Source organism: Orbicella franksi, chromosome 15, assembly GCF_964199315.1.
Source record: "Orbicella franksi chromosome 15, jaOrbFran1.1, whole genome shotgun sequence".
Classification (NCBI taxonomy): domain Eukaryota; kingdom Metazoa; phylum Cnidaria; class Anthozoa; order Scleractinia; family Merulinidae; genus Orbicella; species Orbicella franksi.
In genome coordinates, this window is record NC_138159.1 from 5,529,078 (window position 1) to 5,547,370 (window position 18,293).

The window sequence follows — 18,293 nt, forward strand, 5'->3', positions numbered from 1 at the left end:
CTTTTTCTCTAGATAACATGATGACGTTGCGAGACATCAAGGCAAGTTGAGATTTGCTTAAAAAACTCAGGGATACTAAAGCTATGGAACGTTCTAAAAGCAATTCCTTGTCAATGAATTACAAGAAAATAAAAATAAAATTATAAAGTTACAATTAGTTTTGATTGATACTTTTTGCGTGCATTTTCAAATAACTATTTAATGGTCCTCTCACCCAGTTCTTCCTTCTATGAAAATAACAATATCTGGCAAAAAATAAAATTCACACTAACATATTTTTAAAACAACTAACAGCCTACAGCGTATTTTAAAAACACGACTAAGGAATGCAAATGATTATTACAACTGACTGTTACAACGGTTTTCAATAGTGTCGTAAAATAAAAACGACAAGCATATTGGCCAATCACAAAGGACACAACCAATTCAGTGAACCAATCAAAACTCCAGACATATACACGTGAACATTAAGCTGGTGTGAGAAGCGCGGGAAAACGTGCGCGAGCCCGTCACGACTGGTTTTAGTTTAACTTCTGATTGGTTAAGCGTGGCGTGGGTCTTTTTCAACCAATCAGTTAACGTAGAATTTCAAAACAAAGCCCATGCAAATTACTTTCGACACTCAAGTGAAAATCGCTCTGCCACAAGTAATTACAAAAGTGATTGGCCGAATCATACGACTGATATACAGGAATCATCTGCTAATAGGCTGCTAATATAAATTCCGAGTCGGAGTTTTTATCTCCAGCATGAACTGGGCCATTATAAAAAAACTGGAAAGTATCTCATTATTAACAATTGTCTCCTTTATTTCTATTTATTAGTCTGTACATCAAAACAATTTAAATATAATAATTTTGTTACGAAACACATTAATTTCAAGAAAAACACGTCAGCATAACATGTATACATTCAGCTGAAACAAAATCTTTGTAGTTTACGAGCTTTGCCGAGGCTTCGTTCGGTGTCTCCGTCCAATGTCTCCCGGCTGTCTTTTTTTTGCTTGAAGCGTTTGTTTTCCAAATACTTTCTCGGCTCCTTCTTCATGTTGGCTTTTTCGTATTTACCGTATCTTTATAATCGACCCGTTTTCTCATTTTGGCGAACGTAAGAGCGATACTCAGGCACGCGAAAAATTGCTATCTTCAAGTTAAAAACTCGGTGCGATTATCTTAACTTCAATGTCTGCAGTACCATGTTTATGTGATGGAAAGAAATACAAGCGCAGTTAACTGCGCACCAAATTTCATCAGTCATTAATAAATAACCGAAATTCATAAATAGACCCGTGTTACATACAATGTTTGACAAAGTCAACTTGAAAATTCCCTTTGAGCACGCAGATTTTGTATTCCCAGATTGGAAATATTCACCGGTGTTGGTACCAGGTTCTCTCGAATTCCAGAGCGAGCGTTCCTGGGGCTGAACAGGCTGGCGTGATGTGATGTATGAGGTCTTAGTTTTTTTAGTTCCGACTTCTGCGCAGGAATTCTCGGTGATGTTGCTGGCGAGGTATTTTCATTGACTACAGAGGTCAATTTTTCTGCTGAGGACATTTCATCTCTGGTTCCCGGGGCGCTCATTGGTCGCTTTGTGCGAATGCTCAGTTCTGAGGTTTGAATGTTATCCGGGCTTTCGTCTCGGAGTGCTGTTAGACTGACGTCACATCTTGTTCGAGCAAGAATAACGGTCTGGTAAGGACAAGGAAAAAAAGGGAATCACAAGAATATTGATGAACAGCAAACTTTAAGCTGTTCGTTAAGTTGGCGCCATTTTCCAAAGTGACTTTGAAGTCCCCTCCCTATCAAGGGGATGACAGTTTACCACAGTTTCCCCCACCCCACCCCGCAGCATCCTAACAATACACCACCCAAGAACACAGCCCAATGATTCTGGTCATGCTTAAAACCCGAATTCCTCGATCCAGAGTCCAACGCACGTTCGATTTGATTAGGCATAGTTCCCCTACATAACATATGATTATATTCAAAGAAAAAAAAATGACTTAAGGCGAACTGATAAGGGCAGCATCTTCCCTGCAACATGTCGCACACAAATACTGCATGGCAAGTTCAGAAGCGTCCTTGTGTGTATGACCACCGTTTCGTAAGATGCAGCAATACGTTGAAGCAAACTTGAAAAACACTGAGACACTTTGAAATACACAAAAACGCGTTGCAAGATAGCAACGCAATTTGTTGCAAGGAAAATGTTGCCGGTATCAACAGGTCTTAACGAACACCAATTACTCACCTGCATTGTGCTCTTGGCCGCGCGAATAGAACTTTCCTATTGTAAGAAAAAAAAAAGAATTTTAATGATTCTCAGTTAAACAACAAGTGTGAGGGTTTGATGGTCTTATCGCTATCTTTGGAGCTACAAAAGTAAATTAGTGTTAAATTGAATCATTGCGGTATTTCATTATCATCAACTTGTTGAAAATAATAATAATAGTTGAAATAACGTCATATAATGACTACATCAGCTGTAGGTCGAGACGTTAACAGAAAACTTACTTGTTCTATATCTTGTTCCGTCTTCAGTTTGAAAAACTGTTCACATTTCTTGATGTAGTGACGCCTGAAGTGAAAGCGTATAAAGCACATTTAACAACGTTTAAACCCATTATGTTGGTAATTCAACACTGGAAATACTTCGGGAAATACTTGTCCCACAGGATATTGTGAGGGTAGGGGTGGGGTGCATTTTGGGAGGGAGTTGTAGCCAAGCTAGTTTCCGTCACGAAATCTTTACCGATCAACTTTTGGTTTAGTTTGTCGGACTTGCACATTCATATCATATCAAATTACAGTACGTATCAGTCTGTTACTACTGTCTTATAACTTCCTTTTAGTTGTCTTGTTTCCTTTCCACGCTTCGCAGCCAACAAAAGAACAACCAAAGATTCAAGGTGATTTTTGACTGAGCAAGCAATCAACATGGCGACATATATAGCAAAACATTTTTATTGGCTCTGACAAACTGCGAACGCTTGAAATTTCAGCCTTCCAGAATTAGTTTCGACTGTTCATTCGCCTTTATTAAGTTCACGATGATAACAATCTTGGTGTTTCCCTTGCCCAGCGACTCAGCCTAACAGTTTCTTTGTTTCATCGAATAAGCACAGTACAGCGAGTTGTAGCGTACATTTTCCGTTTGAAAAGGAAGAGTTCGCACGAAGGTTGATGAGCTGTACATGCAGGCAGTTTCTTTTCTTTCCGCCCAAAGAGACGGTCTAAAACAGACTTTCCAACAATTTATCATAAAAGCCCATCTTCTTCGCTGATTCTTGACTTACCTTAAGTCTGTATTGTCCGACATCAGGCCTTGCATTCGCATAGAATACCTATTGTCCACCTCCTCCACCTAAACGACAAACATTTAACAATTATTCCATGAAACCGCGTTGGATATGAAGTGATAAATAACCAACGAGCGCGTAGCGCGAGTTGGTTATGATCACTTCATATCCAACAAGGTCGAATGGAATAATTGTTTTAGTATATTCTTAATCGGGTTTTTGCCGCCGATTTTTATTTCAACAATTTTACAGAGCGGAAAATTTTTAAACTTGGCGCACTGTTTTCCATATAAGGTAAAACTCCGACTAATGGCTCATAGTCGGAGTTTTTGAGCCAATCAGAGAGCTAGAAATGCAATAGTCGGAGCTGAGAATATACTAATTCATAATATTCAATCTGCGATGCTATTCTTGTACCAAAAGAGGCTTGGTTCCAAACAGCTCTTGTACTGAAATATCCATTTTTTTTTTTCGGTTTCAGTTTGACAAAATTGGTCACATTGAGAAAATCTTGCACTGTACGTAACATGGCCAGTCATTCTGAGCGAGGAATGTTTCGGGTAGAATAGGGTAGAGGGTTTAGGCTAGGGTTAGGTAGGGTAGGGCGGGATAGGGCGGGGTAGGGGAGGATACTACTTGTAGAATGCAAGAAGAAAGAGTAGAACGTCACCTTACGAAAACTACAACACAAAATCTAAAAAAAAAATTCTTATAGCACAGACCTTTTCTGCAAAGTGTTCTTCAAAAGCAGCTAATTTGACTGCCTGTCAGAGAGAAACAACGTACATGTAAGGTTAATGCTGCACTCTTACACGATTTTGGGAACATAGCATACATTAAAAGAGCAATAGACTTCACTGTCAATTCTTGTTTACAGGTGCATGGTATACTGTACTTGAAAAATGAATACCTTGTCTTCTAGTTCCATCTGTGTCTTTCGCAGAATTTCTGATTTGGTTTTAAGTTTCTCTTCAAGTTCTTGTTTTTTCTGCTTTAAAGTCTGAGAGAAAAATCGTAAAGAACATCATCAGTTGACTGCTAGAGACTTTAAAAATCGCAACCGGAAAGTTTTTTCTTCTTTTCAATCAGATGCAAAGCCAAAAGCAGTCCTGATCGATTTGGTTTATGCAACCTTTCCTACGCCCACTACCAGTGACATATTTTTCTAAATTTTATTTTTGAATGGAGTTTTAACTGTTTCCTATAGACAATGGTGATTGGTCGTTTGAAATTGGTTCACGCGACTTTTCCCGCGCTTAGCCTCGCTACCGCTTACAATTTTATATTACGAGTTCTGATTGGCTTGCAATGCAAGTTTCAGGCGTACTGCTTGGCCCTTTGAAATTGATCCACACGAATTTTCGCGTGCTGTTAACCAGGTTACATGTTTCTGCCTCCACTTCATGATACGCTGCCTAAACTCCTTGAAAAGGTGGGTTTAGTTTTGCGAGACCACAAACTGCAAAGTTCGGCTTCTTTTTTTCCAGCCATTGACACAACCATCTAACGCACGAAGACCGTTAAAAAAAAACAGCAGTCGAAATAAGTGCATTTACTAATGCATTCTAAGTGCTACAAGAATAAAATTAATCTAAATTAATCCTGTGTAAAGATACAGGTTTCAAAAAGATATGAAAGGGTACCCTTGACTCTAATAGGGACTACTTTACCGTCTGTGAGCTGTTTATAATTTTTAAGCTAGTTAACGTTTTTGTACCTGCATCTCCAGTAGGGCGGACTTGAGTTGCTCGGAATCTTGCACACACTCAGCAAACTTTTCCATCAGATGCTGAAATAAACGCAGAAAGAGATATCACTATACAGAATTCTCTGTGCTTTAGGCAAACTTCGTAAACGTAATATTTTGCCCCAGGGACGGTGATTTAGATTACCTTTCTTGTAGCCTTAGTAATAATAATTTAACGAAAATACTTACATCGACTTCTTTCTTGTGATCTTCAACCAAAACCTGAATTTGTCTTTGGAACTCTTTGTTCATGCCGTCTATTTCCTTGTTTTTCTCGTGAAGCATTTCTCTTCCTGTCATAAACATGAATAACTTGTTAAACCAAACAATTTCGACGTGCCTTGGCTTTTTGCAGCAGAAAAACAAGACTCACAGGTGACGAAAAGACAATTAGCATACTAAAGGTAGCCTCAGTCTTATTAAGCTCAAGTGTGGACCAAAGATAAATCGCCCAGATCAACTACGAATACGTTTAGATCACAGAAAACAACTAAACGGTGGTTTTATTTCGTAGAATGATACTAACCTAATGGCATTTACCCTGATCAAGAACTGAAGAAGTCTAACGGAAATACATGTGATGACATAGACAAACTTGAAAATGCGAGAGCAAATTTAAATGGAAAGTTACACTTTGGACGGAGAAACCTGTAAATCTATAGCAAAAAAATAATCTTAACAAAGGCGAAACGAGGGTGAATGAGCCGAAGAGATTTTGAGGTTGATAAACTCACGCTGTTTGGATAATTCATCTTCTGTACGTCTCTCATGTTCGTCTCGCAGCTCTTTCTGTAAAAGACAATGATATTCATTTGTGTCGTCATATAACTGCCGTCCTAGAGATACTACTGTGGCACGCACCTTTTGTTTTTGTACAAATATGACTTATAACAGATAGTTCCGTCCTTTCGATCCACTCGAGTAGTTTGGCACGTGGCAATTTCAGTTCCTCGTCTTAATCGTCTAAACTGATTCAAAATGGGAGCTGGCTGAAACGATTTGTCCGCTGAGGAGTCTGTTCTGAATGGACCATTTTCGTACCCTCGGTATTAGGCTGGAACTAACGTGCAAGTGAGGCTAACGGGGGAAGTCTTTTCAATGACATTGATGGGCCACTTCCGAGTTGCTCTTACCTCTGTTTCAAAACGAGTCTCGGTGTCCAACCTTTCATATTGAAATGAGAGTTTCTTGCACGTTCATTTTTTTGCAAATTAAACTCATTTCAATGATTGTGCATCAGGACTCGTTTTGAAACAGAGGTAAAAAGCAACTCGGAAATAGCTTATCTCTTTTTAATCAGTGTTTCCGCCAGAGCGCACCATTGCGGGAATCCCGCGTTACAATCAGAGATAGCCCTCAGAAAAACGAAAAAAGGGCCAATTTGCCCCTTTCCATTTACAAGACTGCTGGCTTAACACAGGCATAATATTTTTAAAGTCATCCAGGGCTCGAAATTGTGATCGATACGGTCGCCAATGCAACTAACATTTGATCCTTGGCGACCAAAAATTCTGGTTTAGTCGCCATAATACGGCATAATGGAGACTACATTTCTCTGTGTTGACGATCAATAACGGTTATTTTGTCACACATTATGACCTTCTAGAAAATCATATTGAAAGATCTTTGCCTCTAAAACGTTCAGCATAAGAAAAGTCAATCCGTGCTTTTGCTTTGCTGTATTGATGCTCTCATATAGGAAAACTTCGAAATGGTTGACCGTGTTTGAAATCGCCCTATAATGCATTGCAAACCCTTGATCATTGACTACGTCATGTTTGCCTAAGGATTGTTCTCTTGTAATGCACGGATCCTTCATACTAGTATCTGTTTCAAAAGAAATTTTGTTAAGTAGAGACACTTCAAAAAGCACTTACTATCATAGAGCCTAATAAACTGCTTTATTTTCCTTGGTACCCTGATGCATTTTTTAATTCTGTAGCTTTCAATTTATTGGCCCCTTTCCTAAAAAATTGGCCCCTAAAAAAGATCTTCAGGGGCCACTTGGCCCTCAAGTAAAAGTTTCTGGCTGAAACACTGAAATTTATGATATTTCCCCGCCTGAGCCTCCATTGCAAGCTAGTTCCAATCCAATACCGAGAATACGAAAATGGTCTTTTAATTAATATACGCACTAACTGGTGGAATCATGGCGAGAGGACTAAACTTAGTTCTACATTCTACAATACTTTCTTTAGACACGTCACGTCTAAGAGCTGTACAAGCTCGTTCAAAATACGTACGTGTATTCTCAAAATACAAAGATTTAAGTGATTTACAAGGTTATAAAATCTAAAACTTTAAAAACTTTCTATCATCTGGACCACAACAATTAACTATTAATTAAACGTCAGCACTAAGAATAAAATATATACAGTGAAATTTAAAATCCTAACAAAATAACGGTGGAATAAAATGAGCTAAAAATTAAAGGTGTAATGTTCTTAGTTTACTCCTAAAATGGACAACATTGATGGCCTGTTTCACATTTGAAGGCAGTTACCTCTCTTCTCTGCCATTTGTAATCCATTTCAGTGGCCACAGTCTCCTACAAAAAGCAGTTTGTGTAAATGTGAACAAGAAATTTTAAGAACCTATCTAATGCTATAGTATGTTTAACATTTCACACATTTTTGAACGCGAACTACTGTACTATGATAGCCTTGTGCTCGGTGTAACGTAATTTTAAATCGCGTTAAGACAAGACAGTACAGTTTCTATCATAAAATGGCTGCAGAATTTTGCCCATTATCAGTCATTGATGAAACAGGGGGCGGATTCAGGATTTGTCTCAGGAGGGTTGCACCACTAAGGAATGGCTTAACTGACTGGTGAGGTAGACAAATATTAAAAGCGAATGCGAAGAAGGCGGCTTCATCTCGGGGGGGGGGGGGTGCGCGCACCCCCTGCACCCTCCCCACTAAATCCGCCCCTGTCAGTGAAAGGGTCGGGGGTAGAGCATGGAATCTATTTCGTCTAGACACTGGCTACAAGTTTGCTACAAAATAACAGTTTATATGTCAAGCTATTCTTTGCCGACAAACTTCCGTGAAGATTTTTAATTATTCAGTAAGTCAACATAGGCGCACAGAAATTGACAATAGTCCGATACCTGTATACCAAGATCCAAAAATGTATTATAAATTCTATTTCTTACCTTGTAAGCCTGAAACGCGCCTTGAAGACATTCCATTTCTCCCTGAAGACCGGCTGTCGAGGTAAAGAGTTTAAATACTTTTTTTAACCTTATGCAAAGACTAAAACATGGGGCGGAAAAGTGCTCTTTCTGTCCCAGAGACAATTAAGTCATCTACACACAATTGAATTAAAGGTCAGAGTAAGAGAATTTTAGTATAAATCTACTAGCATTCTATCACGATTGCCGTTCTCTTATTGGCTACGCTACTCACCGTTCTGTGGTAGATAGTGAGTAACCTAGCAGTGTGCGCCTGTTAACAAAATGGCGGCCGCTTATTTGCGTTTCGGAAGTGCCTCTGAAGAGGATTTAGATAACGTTTTGAACGAGTAGTGGATTTATGCTAAAGCAATTTCAGATGTCGATTATTCTCTCTTAATTTCTATGCGTGCCGGATAGTTGATACGGGCTGCGCCCTCGTCAATTATCACGCGATAGAAATCTCGAACTCATAATCTAATAGTGAACTATTGTGTCTAAACACTTAAATGATCTGCATAACAAACTCATACAGTCAATTTTCAAGAAGTGGCTATTGATTGAGTACCTTTCTCTACTTCAGCAGTTCTTTTCTCTTCACGTATCTGTCGATGTTAATGAAGCAATTTGGTTAACATTACTTTTTTCAACTAATATACACGTATCTAGAAGACATGTAAGTTCTACTTCTAAATTTCAAACGATTTGGATGAAAGTTTCGTAGCTCGCATGCAATATGTAGATGTCATCTTGTACCATTATGTTCCAAACATCTTGAAACGAAAATTCTTAATTGCACTGCATTCCTGGAAAATACGTCTTGATCATATGGTCAAGGTGCAAAATTTAAACACTCAAATCTTTCCGTATCCTTACACTGTTTAAAAAGCCAATTGATCAAAGGGTTAAAATAAATTACGAACTTAAGGCCCCCTTTTTCACTCTGAAAACAAATTCAATGTTTTCCGTCCACACTACGCCGTAGAAATTTGAAAACGTAGCTTCATTTCTACGGTTAGGCTTATCGTCCAGACTAATCCGTTACGAAAACGGAGCTTTTCGAAAACGCTCTTATAACCGGAGGAATTTGAAAACGCCGGCTTTGCATTTTAGTGAGGACGGAAAACATTTTGAAAACGGAGAGTTTCAAAAACGATGACGTTGCAATAGTCATGATATTTCCCTGCCAGAGATTTCCTCCAACACAAATCCAAAATGACCGGTGATTGGTGCGTTTTCAAAATTTCTCCGGCGGAGTGTGGATGAGGCCTTAAGCTTGCCCTTAACAAAGCGTTTGAGCAATTCAATGATAATTTGAAAAAAGTCAGTTACCTGCGTATAAATTTCAATTCCTGGACCAACTTATTTTTGACTGGAAGCTTGTAAGCATTACCCTGAAGAATGGGACCCCTCTCCCACAAACAACCTTGCATATTGTATTTTAAGTCGAAATAGATATATATATATAAAAAAATCACAAGTTACAAAGAAAAATAACACGCATTACAGTGAGCGTCACCTTCTGTTCAAATGAGTTCTTTAACTTCTCTGATTCTTCATCGTGGTCGTTCTCTATTGATCTGTTCACAACACGAAAAAAAAATTAGCTTAAATCGTGAATATGAAATTCGGGGATGTTTAAGATATTGTCGCAATTTTAAACTATTCGATTATTGTAGCAGTTACATATAAAGCAGCTACGTCACGGTTTGCGCATATTGAAAAGTTTAGCCTAAATTTTTCAAATGCAAGTTCTTCGTTTGTAATCCGTGTTAATCTTCTCCATCCTTAACCATCCTTGTTCCTACACTGTACAGAACGATGAGGTATGCTTGAATTAGACAAAGTCAGTGTATTTACGGTGAAATTACTGATCAAATCATCAGTTATCTTACTTAATATGCTCTCTGTGTTCATCGTGAATCTGTTCAATATGGTGACGGTGGTTCTCCTCAGTCTATTAAAAAAGTAATTAAAATAATCATCAAGGCTTAATTGGCCAGTACATGTAAAATAAAACTAAAATATTAAATTATGTATTGGAGCTTTCTGGGTAGTTGTTCAATTGTACTAAAACAAATGTACTGGTACTGCACAGACCTTAATACAAAACTCTTATCAACCAAGTATATATTACACTAAAAGACTGTCAGCGCTCCAAGTTTTTCCAGTATGGACACACTGAAGGCAAAGAGCTCCATAAAGTAAACACCATTGGAAGACATTAATGTTCATCAAATACAGTCTTTGCAAGCTGGGTTAATAAGAGATTTATTTCATGACTTCATGAGTTAAAAAGTGTTCCACAAACTTTGCTGCGTATAATACTTAAAAATATTTGTCTAACAACAAAGTGTAGTTCCGATTGGCTGATTTAAGGTATTTCATCCCCCTGAAATGTCTTAGTCATGTAGTAAAACATCACATTAATTAATGCTTTTATTTCACCTTTCTGAGGTTCATCTTGTGGTTTAACCTTTCTTCTTCACAAATCAGTGTCAAGTCATCAATCTGCTGACGCAGTTGTTGAATAACAATGTCCCTGTGTGATGTGCAAATAGAGTAATAGTTAAAAAACATTACGCACGTCTTTTAGGAAACTAACAGAAGAGCACAAGACTTTTAAACATTAAAAACAATCTTCAGGTAGATGTATATGAAATCTTATATGTAGTTGGATCCCGCTATTTTGAACGTGGTTATTTCAAATTCTTTGTTATTTCAAACCTTAAAACCATTTCCCTTGGATTTCCCCTTCAGTCATTTACTATCGGATATTCCGAACTCCTGCTATTAAGAACTATTTTTCATTTCCCCTAAGAGTTTGAAATATCAGAGTTCAATTGTTTTAAAAGGAAAAAAATCAGTTTTGGGCACAAAGGCACATTGGGTTTTGTTCCAAAAAGAAGTGTTGGATTTTTAAGCAATTGGCATTGGATTCTTCTGATGTGACAAATTAAAATATACCAATATCATCCTCCGGCTAGGACTATAAATTTCTCCAACCTTTTATAGCAGTCTGATAAAAATGCTGGGGATAGGCATAAGATATGAGTTATAAATTCAACCCAAGAAAGATAAAAATTGCCCTTGTCAAGCGTTTTCTTGCTAAGCAATGGAAACAAAAGTTATTAATAAGTGCTAGCACTGTTAAGCTACAGAGTAGTTAAGATAATTACATTTTTAGTAGTCTAAACTGATTGAAAGAAAAATCTATTTACAAACAGCTTACTTTTCGTCGGGAGGCTGCGATCTAGAAAACAAGATGAAAAGCAAAATAAAGAAATATCAATAGAATAGTGAATAAAAAATTACTATTCCCCCCCCCCCCCCAAAAAAAATTAATGACTAAATAAAAAATTAATAACTTGATGACCAATTTTGTAGTTTTGTTACGATTGTGTGCATACCTAAGCTTTATTCAGCCACCAATTCAGATAAAAGAAAAAGCATTAATACTACTCTGAAATGAATTTGCAATATTTTTCTTATTCATTATTGGCCCATTGTTTATTATTTCACGTTAAAATTGTTTACACAAAATAAATTTTAAAACATACATGTGACAGCTTGCATCATGTTGCTCGTTACTCAGATGTTGTAGACAATTCAAAACTATTACATGTAGTTGATCAACTTAATCAATAACAGGGGGAAAGGGCAGGGCTGTCATTTAGTTTTGAGTCACCTGTAGCCTTGTTCTCCACACCTGCAGCAAACGTGTTACTTTGTGGGTGAATTCTATCACTAACAGGCAGTTTCACCTGTAGCATCAAGGGAAAATCAAGCATACTCAGCCGTAACAGGTGTTATGGGTTATGACAGCTCTGAGGGGGGAGTCATAACATTTCAAGTTACCATTTTATTATTATCTACTAACTTAATATGTTTATTTATTCATATATTTGTTTACAAGTCTTACTTTATTTATTTATGTATTTATTTATTTATTTATTTATTTATTTATTTATTTTAACTTAACATTTACTAATTTATTTTACAATGACCTGGACAGATGAGGCATGTAGCACTGCATCAGGGGATTAATTTCAACTTCCTCCTTATTCTTTGCTTTCTTTAATATCTTTGAGTATCTACTAGTAGACACATGAATTTTACTGTTTGTTTTTTTTAACTTTTCTAATTGACTGACATTCAAAATTACCTGATTCTTGATTACTGAATGTTTAGAAAATCAAGAATGGCATTTCAAGGCTTGAGTGTTAACTATATAGAGTTTGGATGACACTCCAAAATTTTTTTGAGATTTTGAGAAATTTTGATCCTTACATACAAGACATGTGCATTATGTTAATGTTATATGGGGTAATCTAGAATTAAAAGACAGTAATTATATGTGTTACAGTACTTAGATTAAATACGTTCTATACAATAGAGATATAAAGCTTGTATTAATTGATATTTTCATTTAGTAAGCAGATTCTTTGAAACACATTTTAAGATAAAAACCAGTGATATAAAATGGCATTTCGATCTCTCAGAGATCATTTTTAAATTATTAAATAAACTGAATAATAAAAATGTTTCTGTTATTATGAGTAAAATTAAGACTTGACAATTTGAACCTCTTAGGTACATAATTATTTCGTTTATAAGTTAATAAGGAAATTTATTATATTAGGAATTAATTGTTGTCTCATATGAAACTATTATTTTTTGTAGCATATTTGTAGTTCATATACACATGTATCACTTTCTCACTTTTTTTGGTACTTACTTTTTTCTTGTCTTTGCCTGCAAAAAAAAGAAACAACAAATCAACAACAAATGCCAAAACAATGGCAAATTTATTAAAATAAGTAGTAATCTTTAATGAGGATACCAATATCACAGTAGAGTGGTTTACAGAAGGGTCCTCAAAAAATTAGCTACTAGAGATAACCTGCGTGTGTACAACAGTTAGTGAATGCTACATGTACTGTACATAAAAGTAATTAAATTATTGCATTTGAAAAGTCAACTGACCTTTGTGGTACCTTCCTTGAAAAAGGTGTCTGTTATTGTTACATTTATCTTCTCTTTACTTCTTGATAACACATACCCAGGTGCTAATGTTATTGTCATGTTATCCTGTTTGGAAAATATCAAAAAGTTCTCTGCCATCAAATTACAGAGTACAGTGCCATAACAAAAGTGGTTTAAAACAATTATCACACTGCAAATCTCAGCTGTCTGACATGAACCTGTACACATGTGCATGCAGTCAGCTACCTGTTAAGTGGCAGCCGCGGACAGCTGTTCCACCTTTATTAGGACTCATTAGAATGGTGTGCATGAAGCACCAGGTAGTGATTATGAGACCTGAAAGCCACAATGTTTATTGCCATTTATTTAAGAGGACAACCTCAAAAATTGCTTTAATCCCAGCCTATACAGAACACATTGAGGTAACTGTACTGCAGTCCCTGTAGTTAGAACTGAGATGCATGTACTGAAAGTACATAGTATATAGAGTGTAATTACTTTGCTGTGAAAGAGGGTTTAATGCTTGAAATGTCATCTTCACAAACTTGCTACAGCAGTTAATTACCTTTATCAACTCCAAGGTGCTGCTGACACAGCCCGAAACTGAAAAGTTTCTTTAAAAACTACATCAGTCTACATAATGTAGTAGCTAATTGTTCATTGTTAGTAAAAATATGGTTCATTTTTACAGCTCAATTCTTCGCCTTTATGCCTGCAAATATATACATGTAATTATGTGACTGTGATTCCCTTCTGATTCATGCATGTATGCATCAAATTTGTTCAAACTGAAATTCTTTTACTTGAAACCATGTTTAATTACTGCATGATTTCAAATTTATTTTTATTATTTATAGTTTGTTCAATATATTTACATCACTGGAGGGTTCTTCTAGTGATTTCCTGTGTTTTGCACTGTAAACTTGTCTCCATCTGGAACACCTAACAATAAAAACACAACAAACTAAAACAATTGCATGGAAAACCAGTCACTAAAGGTCTTGAAATCACTTTCAGAGTCTCTCTTGGAGGAGGAGGAAAGATGCTGGGAATAAGGTTGAATTTAAAACCTTCATTAATTAATACAGTTTAAAGGTTTACAATGTAAAGCACCAGATGCAATATACATGACTATGATACATTATGTATAGATATTTATTTCAATGGCACTTTGACTTTTTTTTAAGTACTGTACATGTAGTTCAATAATAAAATCAACAAACCTTGCATTTGGGAATTCATTGAAGCTGACATTCAATCTGCAGGGTGTTGATCTAAAAATTAATAGGAAGAATCAAATTATTACATGAACTATGCATTTCCCATTTATCTTGAATCCTTGCACTATTGGGAAAAATTACTGCATTTACTTTGTAGCTTAATCATGATAGTGCACACTGCCTCGCAAAGTCATGAAATTTAAGAGCTAACTGTAGTTGTGAGTCTACCTACTCAGAGCAGAACTTCTTAGCCCTTCTTTAATCTAATAGCCTCTGAGGCCCTGGTGCTGGGAAAATGTTTCTTTGGAGACACATTATTTGATTGGCCCTACAGACACTTGGACATCAAATTGCATGCTGGACAGGTATGGTTCCAGAAAATATCCATCAGCTGATCTGTAACAAAACCTGTTTCGACTGGAATTCTTACAAACCTTAATCACTCACATTGAGGAGATTTTAACAACTGAATGTATTAAAGCCAGAAGTTTTGTAATTTGCATGTTTTGTTATGAAAGACGAAACTGAAAATTCTCGTTGTAGGCCACCTTAAAAACTTTGTCATGACCTGAAGGTGGTACATGACTTGTACATGTACTAGAGACTGAGCAGTAAAAATTGGTCAAAATTTTCAATGATCTTACAGGAATCTACATGTGGCCAATAAAATAATGTCTCTCCAGAGCCACCTTTCTTTCATGCCAATTACATGTACAGTATGTAAATTCATAAACAATTACAGCGCTGGGGTATATCTTGGGGGGGGGGGGGGTTGGGGATTCAGTGGAACCCCCTACTGTAAGTGAAAAATATATATATTAGACATCATAACACGCTGAGTTGGCCTCAGTATGCTGGGAATTCATTTCCAAGGACCTCAGTATTAAAAATTTTATGGGGGCGGATGCCTTGTACCCCCTGTAGGGGACGCCTTCTGCGGCCCATATCTTGTACCCCCTTCCCTAAAATCCTGTCCCCACAGCAGAGAACGAGGCATTCGATACTTGAGATTCCCACTTTAAAAAACACTAGTGCATTTTTAAATGTAATTATTATTAATTTATCAACTAACAATGGTGGTAAACTTCTTTTTTGACTGTTTGGGGTTTCGCTGGTTCTTCTACAACAATAATATAAGGAACAACCCATAGTAAGGAAACCCATGCTTAAATTAGCATTCTTTCATTAATTGTTCAACAACTCGTGCTAACAATAAGCTTAATATATAAGCTTATCGAGAGTATTTATAAAGCTTTTACCATATGCATTCTTCTGACTGATTTGTGCTAACATCAAAACTCGTTTAAACAAACTCCTTCCAGAGGCATTGATTATTATGGCAACGGAACGGCAGTTCAACAAACATTCAAACTTTTAAGGTCAACAACGCTTAATTTCGTTAACAAGTTCGGTCCACGATATGTTTAACACTTACTTTGGCCTCCTGTTCTCGGTCGATGGGTGGGTCTGTTTGTCTCTCGACTCTCTTGGCGTAGCTGTTTGCGCTCTACGTTGCAACTCTTCGCTTCCAACTTGGCCGATCACCCAAGCCGGCCTCTTGTACGGCGGCCTCGTGCCACTAATGCAGATCGTTTCCAAAAGCGCATCGCTCATGTTGGAGTTAAAGTGGGATCAACGATATCTTAGCCATATGTGTGGGTGAAAGTGACTCAAATAAAAGATTACAATCGCTGCCGTTGATTCTTTCCGCGAGTTGCAAATCTGAAATCAAACATCGGTAATTCACTGTCTTCCAGTCACGCAAATGAACGCTTTACCACTACGAAAATGCTCTGGATAAGAGTGCAAGCCTTCGAGCTGTCGTGGTTTCATCCGTCATTTCAAGGCCGTACTTCTTTGTGAGGTAGAACTCAAAATTTCGCAGAAATCCCGATGGAACGATGACACTTTTACTCTCGCATTCCCTCGGACTCGAAATCACAACACAAACTGAGCAAAAAGTTAACTTGTCAGCGGACTAATTTGACAAAGCTGTAACCATGGGAACAGTAAAGTCAAAACAGCGACGCATAATTACGTACATCGTGCACGCATAATTTATTTTCCGCGCATGTTTATCTTATTTTATTAATTGGTGCCTTTTTGAATTTTAAATTATTTTTTAGAATGAAAATTAGCGATATGAAAAGTGAACGACGTTTCGATGACTCCATGTCATCATTATCAAGTTCGAAACACATGATAGAATTGAATAAATATAAATATTAAAAATGGTTATATACTTGAAGACAAGCAATAGACTGCAAGGCTGATACTACGTGAAAAACGTTTCGAGACACCAGCATGACAAGAACTGTGTAGCGAAGATATGTAACGCCAGCCCAAAAGCCAACGCACATAAATTGCAAAATGACCCGTGCACTATATCAAGTTCCGTACTTTGAACTCACTTGCGCCCCGAAACATGCGTTGCCACATCACGTGTTTCGGGGCGCAAGGATCTTGTAGATCCTACGTTGGCAGCGTTTATCGTATGCGGGCCCTTGCAGTTTCTGGTTTCTTATATACTTGGCTGTAACAGTTTACGTGGTCTCACTGAACGATTTCAGGGGCTACATTTTCACAGTGAGTGAAAAGTAAGACGAAAATTTTACAGTTGCTTTCACAGCCTCGCATTAATCTTTGGCGCGCTGTCTGCATGTGTAGTTTACTTTTAGATTAATGGAAAAAACTTGTGCGGTACACCGATCATGCAGTCCCTTTTTCGTGAATATTTGTATAATACAGGAGACCTCCCCACCCGGTGTCACAGTGATATGTGTATCCCCGTGATATGTGTATCCCCGCACACATATCACTAGTGATATGTGTATCCCTCGTGGGGATACACAAAACACTGATACGCGTCTGGGCATTCAATGAACAAAATGGCGACTCGGTTACGAGGTTCCGACGAGCGCTGTAAAGAGTAGAAGAAACCAGAAATGAATTCGCGCCCAACAGAGCAGATTCGGATTTCTTGAGTTTCGTTGAGTTCCAACCGACTCGATTGTATATCTGACTAAAACTTCGAACAGCGGATACGCATATCACTAATTATTTCATGGCGCAGTGATCTCAGTGTGTATCCCCTAAACACAGCCGTTAGATTGGCTATCTACCTGATCGAAGAAAATGGCCAATTATTGCCGAAACGTGCTGGCTGCTTACTCGCTACGACGTTTATACCCAGGTTGAGGTTTGCGGAGTTTGCAACTCGAATGTCTAAATATCTAAACTGAAATCGCGTGCAGGGGATACACATATCACTAATTATTTCATGGCGCAGTGATATGTGTATCCCCAGAAACACAACTGTTATAATACAGCGCATCAACCTTGTCAAAACTGCAGGCAATATTAGCACCCGACGTTTTTACACGGCTTGGGTTCACTGAAGTTTGAAACTCGATAATTCCACTAAAAACGCGTGCACACGTGCACGGGATAATAAGGGATACACATATCACTGATTATTTCATGACCTAGTGATATGTGTATCCCCATGGACACAGCTGTTATATTGGCTTTCTACCCAAGAAGAAAAATGCCCATAACATTTGCATTTTCAAAACTGGCTTGCTAGAAATATTTACACCCGGCATTTATTCATAGCTTGGGATTTCTGGAGTTTCACTGACCTCGGTTGTACACCGTCGACGACCGCATGCAGGGGATAGTCGTTCGTCCAGTAAGCGACCGGACGACGAGAGCGCTTTCAAGGAGGATATTGCTTTTTAAAGTAAAGGGGAGGGGGGTGGGGGATACACATATCACTGGTCGCCATTTTGGAGGGGATACACATATCACTAGTGATATGTGTGCGGGGATACACATATCACGGGGATACACATATCACTGTGA

General features: G+C 37.6%; 2 protein-coding genes across 5 annotated transcripts in view; one reads left to right on the plus strand and one right to left on the minus strand.

The window, feature by feature from the left end:
- The window catches only part of LOC145469730 (uncharacterized), a 32,865-nt gene that overhangs the window by 10,483 nt on the left and 4,089 nt on the right, over positions 1–18,293 (plus strand). Inside the window, exon 16 of one of the 2 annotated variants that reach the window (XM_081453514.1) lies at positions 13–703. The exons of the other annotated variant lie outside the window; for it this stretch is intronic. The gene's annotated coding sequence lies outside the window, so the exon portion shown is untranslated. Of the gene's footprint in view, positions 1–12; positions 704–18,293 lie in introns of those variants that run through there. 2 annotated transcript variants of the gene reach the window in all.
- LOC145469742 (flagellum-associated coiled-coil domain-containing protein 1-like) lies at positions 786–16,515 on the minus strand. 3 transcript variants are annotated; one of them, XM_081453530.1, is made up of 22 exons: positions 15,865–16,515; positions 14,433–14,483; positions 14,085–14,151; positions 13,210–13,314; positions 12,962–12,978; positions 12,231–12,317; positions 11,456–11,476; positions 10,672–10,765; positions 10,119–10,180; positions 9,743–9,803; positions 8,792–8,828; positions 8,206–8,258; positions 7,552–7,596; positions 5,783–5,837; positions 5,238–5,341; positions 5,019–5,090; positions 4,212–4,301; positions 4,024–4,065; positions 3,299–3,366; positions 2,517–2,580; positions 2,254–2,289; positions 786–1,691 (listed from the first exon to the last, which is right to left on the minus strand). In XM_081453530.1, the coding sequence occupies exons 1-22, from the start codon at positions 16,041–16,043 to the stop codon at positions 1,314–1,316; spliced, it is 1,788 nt and encodes a 595-aa protein (XP_081309656.1). In that variant the 5' UTR covers positions 16,044–16,515; the 3' UTR covers positions 786–1,313. The 3 variants fall into 3 exon arrangements, with proteins under 3 accessions (XP_081309656.1, XP_081309655.1, XP_081309657.1); XM_081453529.1 differs by having other exon boundaries at positions 12,231–12,320; XM_081453531.1 differs by lacking the exon at positions 12,231–12,317 and having other exon boundaries at positions 15,865–16,514.